Source organism: Ursus arctos, unplaced genomic scaffold (genome assembly GCF_023065955.2).
Source record: "Ursus arctos isolate Adak ecotype North America unplaced genomic scaffold, UrsArc2.0 scaffold_18, whole genome shotgun sequence".
NCBI lineage: Eukaryota > Metazoa > Chordata > Mammalia > Carnivora > Ursidae > Ursus > Ursus arctos.
Genome location: NW_026622852.1, coordinates 43,447,824 through 43,463,034, shown reverse-complemented (window position 1 = coordinate 43,463,034; position 15,211 = coordinate 43,447,824). Strand labels below are relative to the sequence as shown.

At 51.1% G+C, this 15,211-nt stretch overlaps 1 protein-coding gene across 1 annotated transcript in view; it reads right to left on the bottom strand.

The window, feature by feature from the left end:
• The window catches only part of PAPPA (pappalysin 1), a 239,779-nt gene that overhangs the window by 47,192 nt on the left and 177,376 nt on the right, over window positions 1-15,211 (bottom strand). The window contains exons 14-15 of the mRNA XM_026513725.4: window positions 9,555-9,723; window positions 7,204-7,387 (exon numbers count right to left, since the gene is read on the bottom strand). Coding sequence (XP_026369510.2) covers window positions 7,204-7,387; window positions 9,555-9,723 — 353 coding nt within the window. The remainder of the gene's footprint in view (window positions 1-7,203; window positions 7,388-9,554; window positions 9,724-15,211) is intronic.

Here is a 15,211-nt window from a genome sequence, read left to right as displayed (position 1 = left end):
CAGCAACTGGCGGTTCAGGACCATGGACATGCCCCCACCCCAACTACAACAAAATCTGGAAGATGCAGACGCCGAACTGCACAGAATCAGTATTTCCATGACCCAGCTATAGCCACTACTCTATACCCAACCATGTGGCTTTGAAGAAAGCAGGGTATGACACGTGCTATCTGGGTCCCGCCCTCATCCCCTGGTCACTGACATCTATACCCCGAGGGATGGGCGCCGTACCTGCAACCCTATGCCAGAGGTCTTTTGCTGCGGTCCCGCATGCACGATCTGCCTGTGCACAGGGCCAGCTCCCGGGGCTGAGGCATGGATGCTGCTGGAAGTGGCATGTCACCAGTGATGGAGCTGGTGGGGTAACATGCCAGTTTCCAGAGTTGCAGTAGGTCTGACGAAGATCCTACCCTGTCTCCCACAGCTCTCCAAAGGGACTGAACTCTGGCTGCCCACTGCAGTACCTGGCTCTCAAGGAGACTCTGGATGCTTCTGTCACGGCCAAGCTTCCCTATCTCATTCCCTACCTGTGTTTCCTGGGGGGAACATGACTCAGGACAACAGGGGCAGGCATTTCTGAGCCTGGGGCTTCTGACTGGGGATAACAGTGCTGATGTCACACACGGGGTTCCAAAAGGTTATGGGACCCTGTGCCTTCATCGGTTCATCTTTTCAACTCAGGAAAATAAATCGTGCTCAGCCTGTCTACGAATGTGCCTCAAGAAATTCCAGTCTCTAACGAGTATTAAAATAATTGTAATTGTGCTGTCAAAGAGCTATGCCTATTTTTATTATTTTATTCAAAGGATTACCCAGAAGACCAAATCTCTTCCAGAGTGCCTTTAAGATCGAAATTAACCCAGAGCAGACTATAAGAAGAGAAACGTCAGGAGCCCTAATGTCTGGTTTTTTAAATACCGGCCTGCATCCTAAGGCCAGGGAATGGACCTCATTCATTCTTTTAGTACCAGACCCTAGCCTAGTGCCAAGTACACAGTAGGTCCTTAATACCCATTTATTAAATGCGTGAACTATTACAAATCTACATGCGACCTTGAACAAGTCACCTAACCTCTCTGGCCCTAAGCCAAAGTGGTCTTTAAGTTCTTGCAACTCTAGCATTTTAGGATGTGAAAGAATATTGGCCACTGTATTGTTTTGAGAAAACACAGATGCAGCTAGAGGGACTGGAAGTGGACATGTAAGCCCTCGGGAGGCTGCATCAGCCAAAGGCGAGTGCTGCTGGAACCGGGAGGAGGTTCAGTTTCATTGCTCTTGATGGGAAATAGATCTTAACAGAGTTAGAGAAGAGGAAGAGGAGGAAGGACAGGAAGCGCAAAGAGGTCTCTGCGTACAAGGTCCCGGGCCAGGTGAGGTGGGAACTGAGGACATTGAGGATTTCAGGATGGTTGTTTTCCCCACCACAGCCAACTGGACCTTCACCCAGCACTCAGGCGGTAGCAAGTCAGAGGGAGAAGCCGAGGCAGAAGAAATAGCGCCATCAAGGGAAGCATGCAAAGCCTCTGCCAATTTTAGTCCTGAAAGCACTTCGCTAGGCTCCTGCAACCCCAAGGAATCAAAGAGAAAATCCGAGCTGGGCTTGGCAGTCCCAGCAAGTCCGTCACTTGCTCAAACTGGATTCTCCCAATTCTAGCCCAGGCGAGTCAGGTTATATTTAGATTGTTTACTTGTCCAGTTCTCCCCACTACATGTCTGAAAGGAAGGCCACCAGTAACTGCTTATAATTCAGCCCATGAGGACGACTTACAAGGGCCATCTTCTTGACCCTCCTAATGATCCAATTTGTCATTAACCCCATTCTGTAGGTGAGAAAACGAAGTCCAAAGGAGGGAACATGAGTTGCTCGATCTAGAGTCAGGGCTCCCTCCAGGTCTGCCTGGCTCCTAAGTGCTCTCTTGATCCCACGACAGAGCCTTTACCCATGAGCACAGCCAAAGAACATCTCACGGAATCAGGAGAATTTGGGTGAGTGGAGTATCTCGAAATCAACTGGACATACAGTAAGATTTCAGAACCTCCACCCTCTCCCCAGTGTCCAGAATGGTGCCCGTCACTTCCAAATTTCTTTAGCAAGGGGCCCCATTTATCATTCCACATGTTAGGCTCAAAGGAAAGAGGCTGTTGTCAGATGCAGTCACAATCAGGGATAAGTGATGGAAACCTTCCCAAGAAGAGAGAGAAAGGTGCCTGCAACGCTGGATACCTGCCATGAAGAAGCTTGGGAATGCATATGGCAGACCCAAGTTAGATGATTTCACCAGATTGGTGAGAATGGCATGCCTAGCAAGGGGGTACCATTTCTTGGGTCAGGACCCCAGTACTAATGGTAACTCCTATATCTCCTTGTGTAAATGTTTTCTTCTCTTGGGCCTCAGTTTCCCCAATGTGAAATCAAATGATTCACCTTGATGACCCCTGGGCTCCTCCTAGTTCTGATGTTCCAGACTTTGATGGGGTTCTGGGTTGAGACACAGGCTTTAAACACGCCAAAGGGCTTCTGAGACAGCAAGTAAGAAGAGATTTGACTCTTGAAACATGAGCAACTGCTCAGAGTGGAGCAGGAGTGAGAGGAAGAATTATTGAGATGACATCTTAGCATTGCTCACATCAAAAAGTGGTCTCATAGGGGCGCCTGGGTGGCACAGCGGTTAATCGTCTGCCTTCGGCTCAGGGCGTGATACTGGCGTTCCGGGATCGAGTCCCACATCAGGCTCTTCCGCTATGAGCCTGCTTCTTCCTCTCCCACTCCCCCTGCTTGTGTTCCCTCTCTCGCTGGCTGTCTCTCTCTGTCGAATAAATAAATAAAATCTTTAAAAATTAAAAAAAAAAAGTGGTCTCATAAGGGACAAGTCCCTTCTCTACTGTGACCTTCAGGTCCCCACACATAATCTCAGTAGTGGTCTACCATTAGCACTCAGCAGTGGTTTGGACCCAGTGACGTCCTAGACCATCCTGGACCCTCACCATCCCAGATGCTAAGGTGACAGATGGAGAAAGCAGCATTCTCTTAGCAGTTGTATGAGAATTTCTCTTGGGGTGGGGGGGATGACCCTGTTTTTGTCGGGGAGATGCCCTGATGAGACCCTTGGGTCCCTCAAGGGCCTGGCTTTCTGCTTCTGAGAAAGAAGGAAGGGTCTCCTCCTGAGACAGAAGAGAGAATGTGTAATTTCTATAGCGAGGGAAGTCATAACAGGGTTCTGTAGGGAGAGGTGCTGGGTGAGGGAAGGAGCTGAGGGCAGGCACGAGGATTCACGTGGGGCACTGTGGGATGTGGTCACTCTCTGTTTCCCCCCAGCTCACATCCCTGTCTTTAATAAAGTCTGAGAAGTCAGGAAGAGCTCAATGGTGTTCAGTATCTGCTGGAAACAAGTGGATAGTCTGAATTTTCAATCTGAGGTTAAAGAAGCAAAACAGAAAAGCCAACAAAAGCCAGAAGCACAAAGTGGGCCTTTTAAAAAGATCTTTGTAGGAGGAAGGTGTGCTTACTTTATTTTTTTTTAAAGATTATTTATTTAAGTAATCTCTGTACCCACCATGGGGCTCGAACTCATAGCCCCGAGATCGAGAGCCCCATGCTGAGCTAGCCCGGCACTCCAAGGCACACTGGCTTTTAGAAGCCCCACTCCACACCCAAGTGCACCCCATATCAAGTGCACCCAACACAGCCGAGTTGAGGCTGATGAGGTGATATGAGTAATGTGACATATTCAGCCCTTTAATTATATATTTACGATTTTGCAGTTTTGTCATTGTTGTTGTTGAACTTGAGGGTGTATTTTCCTTTGGGTTTTGCAGCTTTTGTCTGTGCTGGTAGTGCTTGCTTGGTAAAGTGCCTTGGCAGAAGGGACTCTGAGGCTGTGAGTTTGCAGGATTTTTGCATACATCTTGAAGAGGGCTCAAAATTTAAGTGAAAGAGAGGATATTCAAGAAAAAAAAATCATTGGGAATAGAAGCGAGAGTGGGTTTGGGGTGTTACACACATTATACCAGCTCCCAGGGGCTACACGTAACTGCCTGTCCTGGGTGCTGGGTGCTCGGCGACCGACATTTAACCTCTGGGTCCTGGGCAGAGCACGGAGGAGGGAGCGTGGGTCCGCAGCCCCGAGGACTAAGGCCTCCACGAGACAGCGGTCAGGGCTTGGAGAGAGGCCATGGGGCAGGTTCTCACAAGGGCGCCCCTTGGGGAAGGTCAGTATTCACTAAGCACTTTCTCTGGCTCTGGAATCTTACACATACCATCTCTTTCAGGCCTCAACCTGCCCCTTCAATGTGGGCCCTCCTCCACCCATTTTACAGATGAGAGTATTGAAGCCCAGAGCCATGAAATAGCTCTTCTAAAATCAACTGCTGGGGCAGAGCCAGGAACGGAATCCCAGTCTGTCTGATTCTAAAGACAGTGCTCTTTTCGCTTCAATTATCCTGTCAGGAAAAGCAAAATGAAGAGAGGAAAGGGAAGCAAACAAAAAATGGAGGACAGAAGTTGGGTTGTTCACCTCTTTACCCCCTCACTTGAGAAGGGGGCCATTAACAAGTTCAAGAGAGAGGTAGCGGGGCCTTCACCCAGTCCTTGCTGCCCGCAGACCCAAGGAGAAGCATCAGATCTGGGATTGAGCACCAGACGATGCTGACAACCAAGGCGCATGAAATGCCAGCGGGTCCTAGGGGGTCAGTGCGGCCACCGGAGAGACGCTTGTCTGCATTCTCAAGGGAAGAGCAAAGTTGGGAACAACAACGATCAAAATGAGGGTTCCCCCAGGCCTCGTCTCCACAGCAGGGTCACTCCCCCCCTTCCACACAGTCAGCAGAGAAGCAACAGCAGAAGGGTCCGAATCTCTTTGATTGAGAATCATTCTTAGCAGGGCGCCTGGGTGGCTCAGTCGGTTAAGCGTCCAACTCTTGATTTCAGCTCAGGTCATGGTGTCAGGATTGTGAGTTCAAGCCCTGTGTTGGGTTCCATGCTCAGTGCAGCGTCTGCTGAGACTCTTTCTCTCCCTCTCCCTCTGCCCCTTCCCCTTGCTTGTAAGTCCATGCGTGCACACTCTCTTTCTCTGTCATTCTCTCTAGCCAAAATAAATAAATACATTTTTTTTTTTAAGAATCATTTTTAGCCACAACGGGGCCTATAAGAATCAATACTAATGTACACACTGCTCCTTCCCAAAGGTGTCTGTTTGAGAGGAAAGGTGTGATTTCTTGGTCTGGAGTCATGAACACGCCCCACATCTGGGCGAAGGAAGGACTCCAAAAGCCTGAAATGTGGACGGCTTACGATTTCCACTGTCTCATCACCTCTCCTAGGTCTTTAGAGTACCTCACGTGAGTGTCCATAGCGTCTGTATTCAAATCACACTGGGTTAAAAATTAGGGGACCTAATTTTCTTTCGGGGTAGTTTAGGGAGATTGCTTGGTCTTTCACTCATTTCTTGAATGAAGCATTTCCTGTAGTCTTCCTTTTATCAATTTATCCAGCCATCCCGTCAAAACACCTTGGGAAGTCTTATTCAGGGCAGGTTCTGGGCTTGCTGTGAGCCATGGGAAAGTGGATTAGACACAGCCACTGCCCTCCAGGAACTCAGGTCCAGGAATCACTGGGAGCTCTGCACCCCCCTGAAAATCTGGGGGAACTACTGACTCTCTCCAATCATCAAAATGCCTGAAACTCATGAATACATAATATTGCATCTAAGTTCAAGGGAACTCATAGACCGCCCCTCTATCCCACCCGTGCCCCATGGGAGTCAATTAATCCCATTCAGTAGAATAATGGCTGGAACTTTGCTTGATGGTTGGACCCATCTGCGTTAGGACCCGTGCTTGAGTGCGGTATCATTTTGGGTATCTGGTAAAGGGACCATGTTCCCTTTGATAAAACAAGGAAAGCAGAGGGTCCTGGAACGTCTGAGAAAAGGGTACACAGATCTTTCTCGACATACGATAGAGGTGACATCCCAATAAACCCAATAAGTTGAAAATGTTGCAAGTCAAAAACGCATTTGTACTCCTAACCTACTGACCATCTACGCTTAGCCCAGCCTCCCTTAAATGTGCTCGAACACTTACATTAGCCTACAGAGTGGGGCAAAGTGGTCTCACGCAAAGCCTATGTTATAATCAAGAGCTGAGTACGTCATGTAATTTATTGAATACTTTCCCGAAAGTGGCAGACAGAATGATTGTGTGGGTATCAGCCGCGAGGTGTCACTGCCCAGCACCCCGAGGGTGTGTTGGACCACATATCCGCAGCTCAGGAGAAGGTCAAATTCAGAATTCTGGGTACGGTTTCTACTGAAAGCACGCCGCTTTTTACACCATCAAAAAACTGTAAGTCGAACCATCATAACTTGGAGATCATGTCTCGTCATGTCAAACCCCAGTATTCTGACTGGAAGCCAAGGGCATTCTTTCTAGAAATACCACCAATGTGCTCTATGATTTTGTACAAGTTCCTTCCTCCCTCTCACTGGACCTCGGTTTTACCATGTTTCCAAGTAATCAGTTATTCTACACAAGTTCTGAGAACCCTTCTGGTCCTGACATCCTAGGTCAGCCAGGCCCGGCCTCTTTTCCAGTATGCCTGACTCTGCCTCACTCACCCCACCACCCCGGGTCTTGCCCAGGAGACCCCCAGCAAGGCCCTCCTGCCCACAACTGCTCCTCTCCCAGCGGATTCCTCCTACACAGGAACAGTGGCTCTGGTGAAAGACACACATGGCCCCCACGTGGATCCCACCGCAGAGAGTGTGGCCTTGGGCAAGTTCTTTAACCTCTCTGAGGCTCGAGGTCCTCCCCTGGGAACAGGGCAATAATAATGAGACGTATCTCTAAGCCTTACTGGGTCCTAATCCTATCCAGTGAACTAGTCACATCGGCTCCGAATGTTACTTTCTTCTAATCTTTTTCTTCCTCCCTCCCTCCCTTCATTCCTTCCCTTCTCTCTTCTGTAAGACTCGCAAGGACCCTGGAGGAGATTTCACTGTCACGTTATCCACACTCTACCTTCTCCTTGGCTGCACAGCAAGGCAGTGTGCGTAAATCCCCTCCATTAGTGGAGAGAAATCAGAAGAGCAGATAAAAGCCCGCCGAACCCTGGGTGTTTGAGACCCAGGGGAGGGCCTGGAAGCAGCCTCTGGGTTTCCCACAGAGGAAGCAGGGCAAACGGAGCCAAAGGGCCCTCGTCCATACCTTTCAGCTGCGCGGGGTGACGGCACTGGAAGGAGCATTTGCTGCCAAAGGTGGTGCCTTTAAGGCAGGAGAAGGACGCGGCGTAGACGTGATGCTGGTCTGGGACACCGCAGTCCACTGGCTCGCAAGCCACCTGCTTGTTCCACTTGCCCTCGCTGCAGGTCACCGTGACACTGGGCCCCACCTGGAAGGCAGAGGTGGGGACCATAAGCAGACTGAACGCCAAATGTGGGGAACACCTCTTCCCCTCCCACGCGACAACTCGGAGTCTTATCCTGGCCCCAGGAGATCCGTGTTGAACTGTAACTGGCTTTTAATGAATTAGGTATCTCAATTCCCATTTCACAGATGCAGACACTGAGGCTCAGAGACACTGATTAGCTCCAAGTTACACGGCTTTAAAGAGGGTACCTGGGAACTGAACCTAACAGCCGCACTCCGAACTGCTCTGGGCAGAACCTCCCAGATCAGTATTCCCATTGTGCTGATGAGAATCTCGAAACCTGGACCTCCTGGGGCCCGATACCTCCTTTCATGAGCTGGCCTGTGAACAATGGCACAAGAGTGGTTCACTGGTTCTTGATTGTCGTATCTTTTCTTGGCTCTGCAGGAGTGGGCATTGCCCTGGGATATGGGAGACCCGGATGTTTGTCCTCTGTGCTATGAGACCACGGGCAAGTCCCTTTCCTTATTTGAGATCTCGCATTGACACTGAACCCCAGGATCGCTCTAAGAGCCACTCCCTGCTCTGAGATAGTTGAGAGAGGTAGACGTGAGGACAGAACAAGCCTGGGAAAAGAGAAAAGGGTCGACAGGGACTTGAACCAAACCAGAAGATGGCAGGGGTGCGCGGGTGGAAGGGCGAGGCTGAGCTTCAGAGCCAAGGGAGGGACCGCCATGGGCAGCCCGTGGGCTGCCATTCAAGGAGGAAGCCGCCAGATCCCAGGGGATTGGGGATGCCAAATGTTGATCTGGGATTTTAAAAGCAAAGGACATTTTTCCCCTCTTAAGCACACATCAAAGGGAGCAGAGGTCCCTCCCTGCCAAAACAGCCTAATTGTTTCCACAGGAGTTCAGACCTGCCATGTCTGACACGAGGAAGTAGGTGTCTAAGACGAGCAATTGAGGGCCCCGGAGCCCCGGAGCATGACTCTGTTCCAGCCCAGAAGCCCTGTCCCGCAGTCTCCCCAGCCGCAAGGAATATCCCTGGGTATCTGCAGCAGGAGGGTGAAGCCCACCGGCAGGGCTCCGGGAAAGGCTGCATCTCGTGACAGAGCTCTGGAACCCTCAGATCTCCCGGCCTCACTGCCCCACTCCCCACACCCCCCCCCCGAGACCCCCAGCAGCATCTGGATGAAGCAACACTCTGCCATGCCCCCCACGCAGGACACTGCCCTCTCCCGTGAGCAACCCTCACGATTTTCAAGGGCTCTCCCTGTGACCGGTCTCACTGTCAGATGCCAAGCCACACCCAAGTGGGCAGCCAGAAGGACCTGGATCGACCATGATCTGACCACGTAACTGTCTTCAAAAGCTCCCTATGGCCCTAAAGATCACCCTTGAACTTCCTGACCAAGCGAACAGGGCCTTGCACTGGTGGACCTTGCTTGCCCTTCCAGCCTCATTGCTTCGGTGAGTTCAGGGGAGAAATCTGTCTGTGGCATGCTCTCTCTCAGCAGCAGGCCTTCACATCCCATTTCTGCCTGTGCCCAGAGTACCATTTCTTCCCCCTCCTCAACACACACGCCTGTGCCCATCCATCTATCTGGGTCTCTGTTTTCGAGTCACTTCTTCCACGGTGAGTCCCCTAGGCTTTCACCACACTCTGCACCTGCCCAGACAGGCGTTTATCACCCTGCGAGGTCATGACTCATGCCTGGCCTGCTCCCGGCAACCGTCCTCCTTGGGAGGAGGACCTAGGTTTATCTTAGTGACATTTGTTTTTTCTCTAGCACCGACTACAGCATCTGGTTCCTGGCGAACAGATGTTTTACCATCTGTTTTACAATGACAGTGAATGAGTGAACACCTCATTGACAGAGGGCTCACCTCTTTCTAAAGCAGCAGAGCTCTGCCCACGACGGTTTCCTTCCCAAGTGCTCAACACGTGCGTCCCCACATTTGCAACCCTCAACAAACACTCTGCTACGGGCCGTGTGGACCACGACTCTGCCCGGGAACCGAGGTCTTAGAAATTCCAGATTCATGGATTGGCGCATTCAATCCACACGTATTTACCGAGTATTTGCCGGGTGGCGGTGCTCTGTGAAATGCTCAACACCCGGTCAGCCTCCCCCCTACCCCCACCCCGGGGGCCGGAGAGGGGCTCTGAGCCCAGCCCCTGTGCACACCTGGCTCTTGAGCAGCTCGTCGTCCCGCTGTATCTGCAGCACGTAGCCCGTCCGGCAGCTCACGGTGCACCGGGCGCCATGGTAGCGGTCCGTGCTGGAGCAGTTGAGGGACGCGTTCTCCACGGCCAGCTCGGGGCAGTCAGCGGCCTCACACGCGAAGTGCACGCAGCTGGGGAGGAAAGCAACCAGAGGATAAGGGGGGGTGGTTCTGGCCGGCCCGGAAGATCAAAGCTGATGGCAGCCCTCTCCAGGATTTCAGGAGGCTGAGCCAGAGGAGGGGAAGAAGGCTCTGGAGGCAGCAACGTCTACCACAGGGCCAAATTGGGGAGGCAGCTAAGCCGGGGTTCAGGTCTTGCAGCAAGCTGTATGTGTTAGGATCTGCAAACCTCGCAGAGCCTCAGTTTTCCAACTGTGAAACAGGGGTCATGACGACAGCAAGTGTTCACTGCGTTTCTCACACGCCAGGGGCCTCTGCATCGTGTGACAGCACTCACTTCCGAGGGGTGCGGTGAGCATTAGAACAGAGAGGGCAGGAGAAGCACAGAGCAGAATTCTCAGCACATCAAACACTCAATAAGCCGTAGCTAACAGTATACACGAAGTCTAGGCTCTAGGACCTAGAAGCTGTGTGACGTCGGGCAAAGTACGCCACCTCTCTGAGCATTTGAGAGTATGCTCAAACTGGGCCAACCCATAGGATCATGAGACTCAACGGAGGTGCTGAATGTAGAAGTCTTTTATAAACTGTAAAGTGATTTACGAATTGTTAGTCAGGTTGTAGAGCGATCACGCCTTGCTTCTTGCTGTGGCCGCCGTTCTAACCTTCCTGCCAATTGGAATTCTACGCACTCTTCAAGTCTGAGCTCCATGTAAATGTCTCCAGGAAGTTTCCCTGTGTCCCCAGGGGGGGCTCCCTGGCTGGCCTCCTGCCCTCCTTCCTCTAACGGGCCTCACGCTTCATGCACTGAAAGCTCAGGGCCTGGGTGCCCACCGTGTGCCAGAATGTGTGCTAACCCTTCAGGAAATGGAGATCTAAAATCCCCATGCTAGATGATCGTGCCCCTCATGTTCCTGTTACCCAGACACTCAGTACCACTAGTGACTATTCACCAACTGCTTATGGACATGAGCTCACTCCATCCTTACAACACCCCTATGAGCTAAGTGTTATTCATTTTATAGCTGGAAAAATCGGGGACCAGCGAGATCAAGTTACTTGTTTAAGCTCCCACCCAGATGTGTGACTCCGAAGTCCTTGTCGTTAACCTTGCCCCCCGACCTGGACTAGAACTTCCCTGAGGGTACAGATAATGCCTGTCCCTCTTGGTAGCCTCTGAGTTCAATGAAGCAGGTTTGCATTCAGCCGGTGTTTCCTAAAGGGTGGCGGGTCCAGCAATAGCTCTTAAGGCACTTTGAGGAGGTTGAGACGTTGCCTGGGAACAGTGAGGCGTGATGGGGGCCGTCTTCTCTAACCTTCGCCTCTCTGACTCTGTCTACACCAGCGCCTGCCCCAAGACGTGCACACAGAGCTAGGAGACAGCGAGCCACTGGTGGCCAAAGCAGCTTCAGAAAAAATGCCCCACTGGCTTCCGTGGTGCCCATTTCCGGGATACCCCGCTGAGGGCTTTACAGGACGATGGTTAGGCATCTGCACGCTCTCTCCCCTGCTCAGAAGCCTGCTGAGAGTCACGGTGGCCGTGGGGGTGGGGCTAAAAGCCTCCAAACATCACACACTCCCTTTTTTTAAAAAACTCAGAAAAGCGGAGCATTCGATGTAGGTCTCGGACCCACACTGATGTGGGCTTTGCCTCTCCACACACGCCCCCCCCCTTCCGAAAGGCACCGGGAGAGGGATAAAGTGACACTTGGGGAGATACTGGATTCTCTGCCCTCCTTCCTGCCCCTGACAGCCTTGCCTGCACCGCGCCCTGTGCCACCGGGAGGCCTCCAGGAGCGTAACTGTGGAGTCAACGCAAGGGCTCTGACACCGCACAATGCATCTGTTCACGGTGTGTAAGCGCTGGGGGCGAGAGCCACATGGTTCCAATTTAAACAGATTTACTCCACAAGCTACCAGCTCCCAAGCTGGTCTTCTGGCCCATGCCTTCCAGTGTGGCCATGCTTGCTCTGCACTCCCGGGATGACAACCAGTGGGCTCGGGGCTGCCCTGGCTCTGGGGCCATGAAGGGAAAAGCAGCATGTACCTGTCCCCCTGCCCCATTTCTCTGCACATGAATGTGCTTTGTAAGAAAAAGAATAAACTGAAAAAACTGACTGGCTACAGTGGAAAGGGCACAGGGCTTAGCAACCAGGCAAATTCAGGCTCTAGCCCCAGTGATGCCATTTACCAATTGTTTAACCTGGGAAAGTTACATAATATGCTGAGCCTCAGTCTTCCCATCCGCAAAGTGGAAGTAATAAGCTAATTTCTCTCTCAAGAGTGTCAACAGGGTGACATGTCAGCCACTCGTTCATTTATTCAACAGACCTTGAAGAGGGACCTTGCTGCACTGTTCTAAACACTGGGGAGATATAGAAGGTGCCTGCCACCTGTGTATTTGAGGAGAAAGAACATGTACTCCAGAAAAGCCATAAAGAAGCCTGTTTCAGATAGTCATGTGTGCAGAAAGGACACTAAAGGTGAAATTGTAGAGGATGACTGCTGGGAGTTACGGGAAAGACACCGTGTGCAGATGGGTCAGGGAAGGAAGCCTCCATGAGGAAGGGACAGATGAACTAAGGCCTGTATGAAATGAAGGATAAGCCATGCAAAGGTTTTGGGCGGAGGGAATCCCAGGCAGAGTAAAGAGCATGTGCAAAGGTCCAGGACAGAATGGAGCTCAGCACGTTTGTACAATCGAAGGGCCCATGTGTGAGAAATACTTGGGAAACTATGATGGTGCAAGAAAAGGTGGTTTCTCTATTCTGGCTCTCTCTGCTGTGGAAGGAAAATATCCCCTGGTCACACAAATTATCTCACCAAAAGGTTTCATGGTCAAAAGAATTAGGTAGCACTAGATTAATAAGCTAGCTTTCTTTAAATCGCAGGACTTCTCAGAACCTTGAATGTTCTAATGTACATTGTGGATTTCCAGAAGGGGCTATGACACACATCATTTTCCAAACTCTGATAACATTTTCCAATGGGACATTTCTGGACTAGTGGCCTCCAGAACACACTGTGGGGACTGGGGTATTCCTGCTTTTTCAGCACATCTGTGTGTGCCTGGCTTACAGGCTTGAAAACAGGGAAAAGAAGGGAAAGGAAGGTCATGTATACCAGCTATCAGCCCCTATATTTTATCCACATCGCCTGACTTGCATCCTCACCATAACTCCTTGAGGTAATACAATCACTCCCATTTTCGAGAAGAGGAAAGTGAGATTCATTGAGCTTATCTGTCTGTCCAAAGACACTCCACGTGGACAGAACGCCAGTAAGGTCTGCCTGTCTGTCCCCTAAGCCCCTGCTCTTCTCTTTGCTTTCCCATTAAGTTGGAAGGGTGGTGTGAACGCACTGTCCAAAAATGATAAACATTACCCCAAGTGCCCCTCCCAAATACCTCCCTGACACAGCCCTGTCATGGCTGAAACACCAAAACAAGGGAAACAAAAGAAAAGCTTCTGGCTTCATTAAAAAAAAAAAAAAATGGGGGAAAGATTTAATACCAGTGATGAGCAATAAAAATAACAAAAGAAGGAAAAAAAAAAAAAGAAGACACTTTTCAGAGGGAGGAAGTTGGCTGATCTGAGGGATGGGGGAAGGGACACAGGTACTTCTATCAGTGAAATTCTCACACCTGGGCCAAGATGGAGACACCCTCCCCCATCCAAAGATAATCAGATATTTATAAATTGTCTTTTCTTCATATATATGTATATGTGTGTGTATATATATCCATTCTGTCCTGGACCTTTGCACATGCTCTTTACTCTGCCTGGGATTCCCTCCGCCCCAAACCTTTGCATGGCTTATCCTTCATTTCATACAGGCCTTAGTTCAGCTGTCCCTTCCTCATGGAGGCTTCCTTCCCTGACCCATCTGCACACGGTGTCTTTCCCCTAACTCCCAACAGGTATATATCTGTATATATACACACACATACATATACACATACATATATACTTATATATGCACATATCTATAAATATGTATATTTATTTACATAGAGACTCAAGTTCCACACAGAGGCACATCCTTAAGGGATTCAATACCCAACCCCCCCACTGCCGTCCCCGCAGCCCTGGCACTGGCCCCCAGTCACACACAGCAGAATGGACGAATGCTGTTCACCCAGAACACAGAAGACTGGCGGTAAAGGGCCGGTGAGGATCCCACTCCTGGCTGAGCTCCTTGACTCTTGGCCTGACTCCCGCCGGTCTGCAAGTGCACCATGGGGTGGGGGCGGGTAATAACAGGAAGGTGGTTTATAAATCACTCTGGGTCTCTCGGATGGGGACAGTGGAGAAGACAGCATGTCCGCGCTAGGAAGGGAGGGAGGACGCTCTTAGCGGGAACATGGCAGGGTCCTTGGGAAGTGAGACTGAGAAAGGACGACCAAGACAGGACTCCTTGTTTTCTGCCCAGGAACGCAGCGACTGCTGGAAGGGCTCCTGGAAGGCTCTTGGACCCTGGGATGCTAGGAGCCAGTGAGGCAGCTGCTCAATGGTGATGAGGCCAAGTCAAGGCCTGCAGGGTCTGGATGGCAGCGAGCTGCTCTCGGGGCGCCCGAGGAGGGAGGGGCGGCCAGCAGAGCGGCAGCAGGTCCCTCCTGGCCCAGGTGGCCACAGCACCGACCCCATCATGTCTCCACATCTGCCGATTTTTACTAGGAACACTCCTGGTAGTTAAATGTGGGCAACTAATGGAAGCAGAGGATTCAGAAGGGCCAGATACAAGTTATTTGTGGTCTTTTCTGGCCTATGTGACAGCAGTCTTGAAACTTCTGATGAAGAGGCATGTGCTTGGCCCCTGGAGGCCTGAGAAGTGACTTCCAAGGCCAGTTCTGCTGAGCGGCTGGGTGGTTCTGGGGAGCTCACTTCCCTTGCTGGGACTTCGAATGAGAATGCAGAACCAGAGCGTCTGTTAGAAGCCCCCCACCTTTCAGGGACCACGGTTTTATGAAGATAAAACAACAGAAGTATATAATCTCAGAGCCCTCGGGGAGGGGGAGAAATAGATTTTGATAATCCCAATGACTGACAAGGATGCGGAAGCAGAGGGACTCCAGGAGGCCTCTGATGGGAGTAGGAGCTGAACAACATCTTGGAGAAGAATCTGGAGCATCCGGCCCAGTGGAGGAGAAACACAGGCTCAGGCACCGCAGTTCCGTCTGCGGTGTATCCCCCAGACCAGCAACTCCCAACAGGTGTTCTGAGAGGAGCTGATCCCCTTGTGGGCTGGATAACTTGGGGGAGCCTGTGGTCTCTGGCCGTGAGAAGCTTCTTTCTGGGCTCCAAGTGTCATACATGAATTTCCTATATAGTCGTCTGATGGGATGCATATTCACGCGTGGGCTCCTGTAGGCACCATCCCTCACCCCCACCCGACCCAGTCTAAGTCCATGCTGGCTGGAAGGAGCCAATCTGGTCACGTGAAGAACTTACTTCCTCCTAGAGCTGGCTTTCTCAAGGTCGGCTCCCTGTCTGAACTGCCC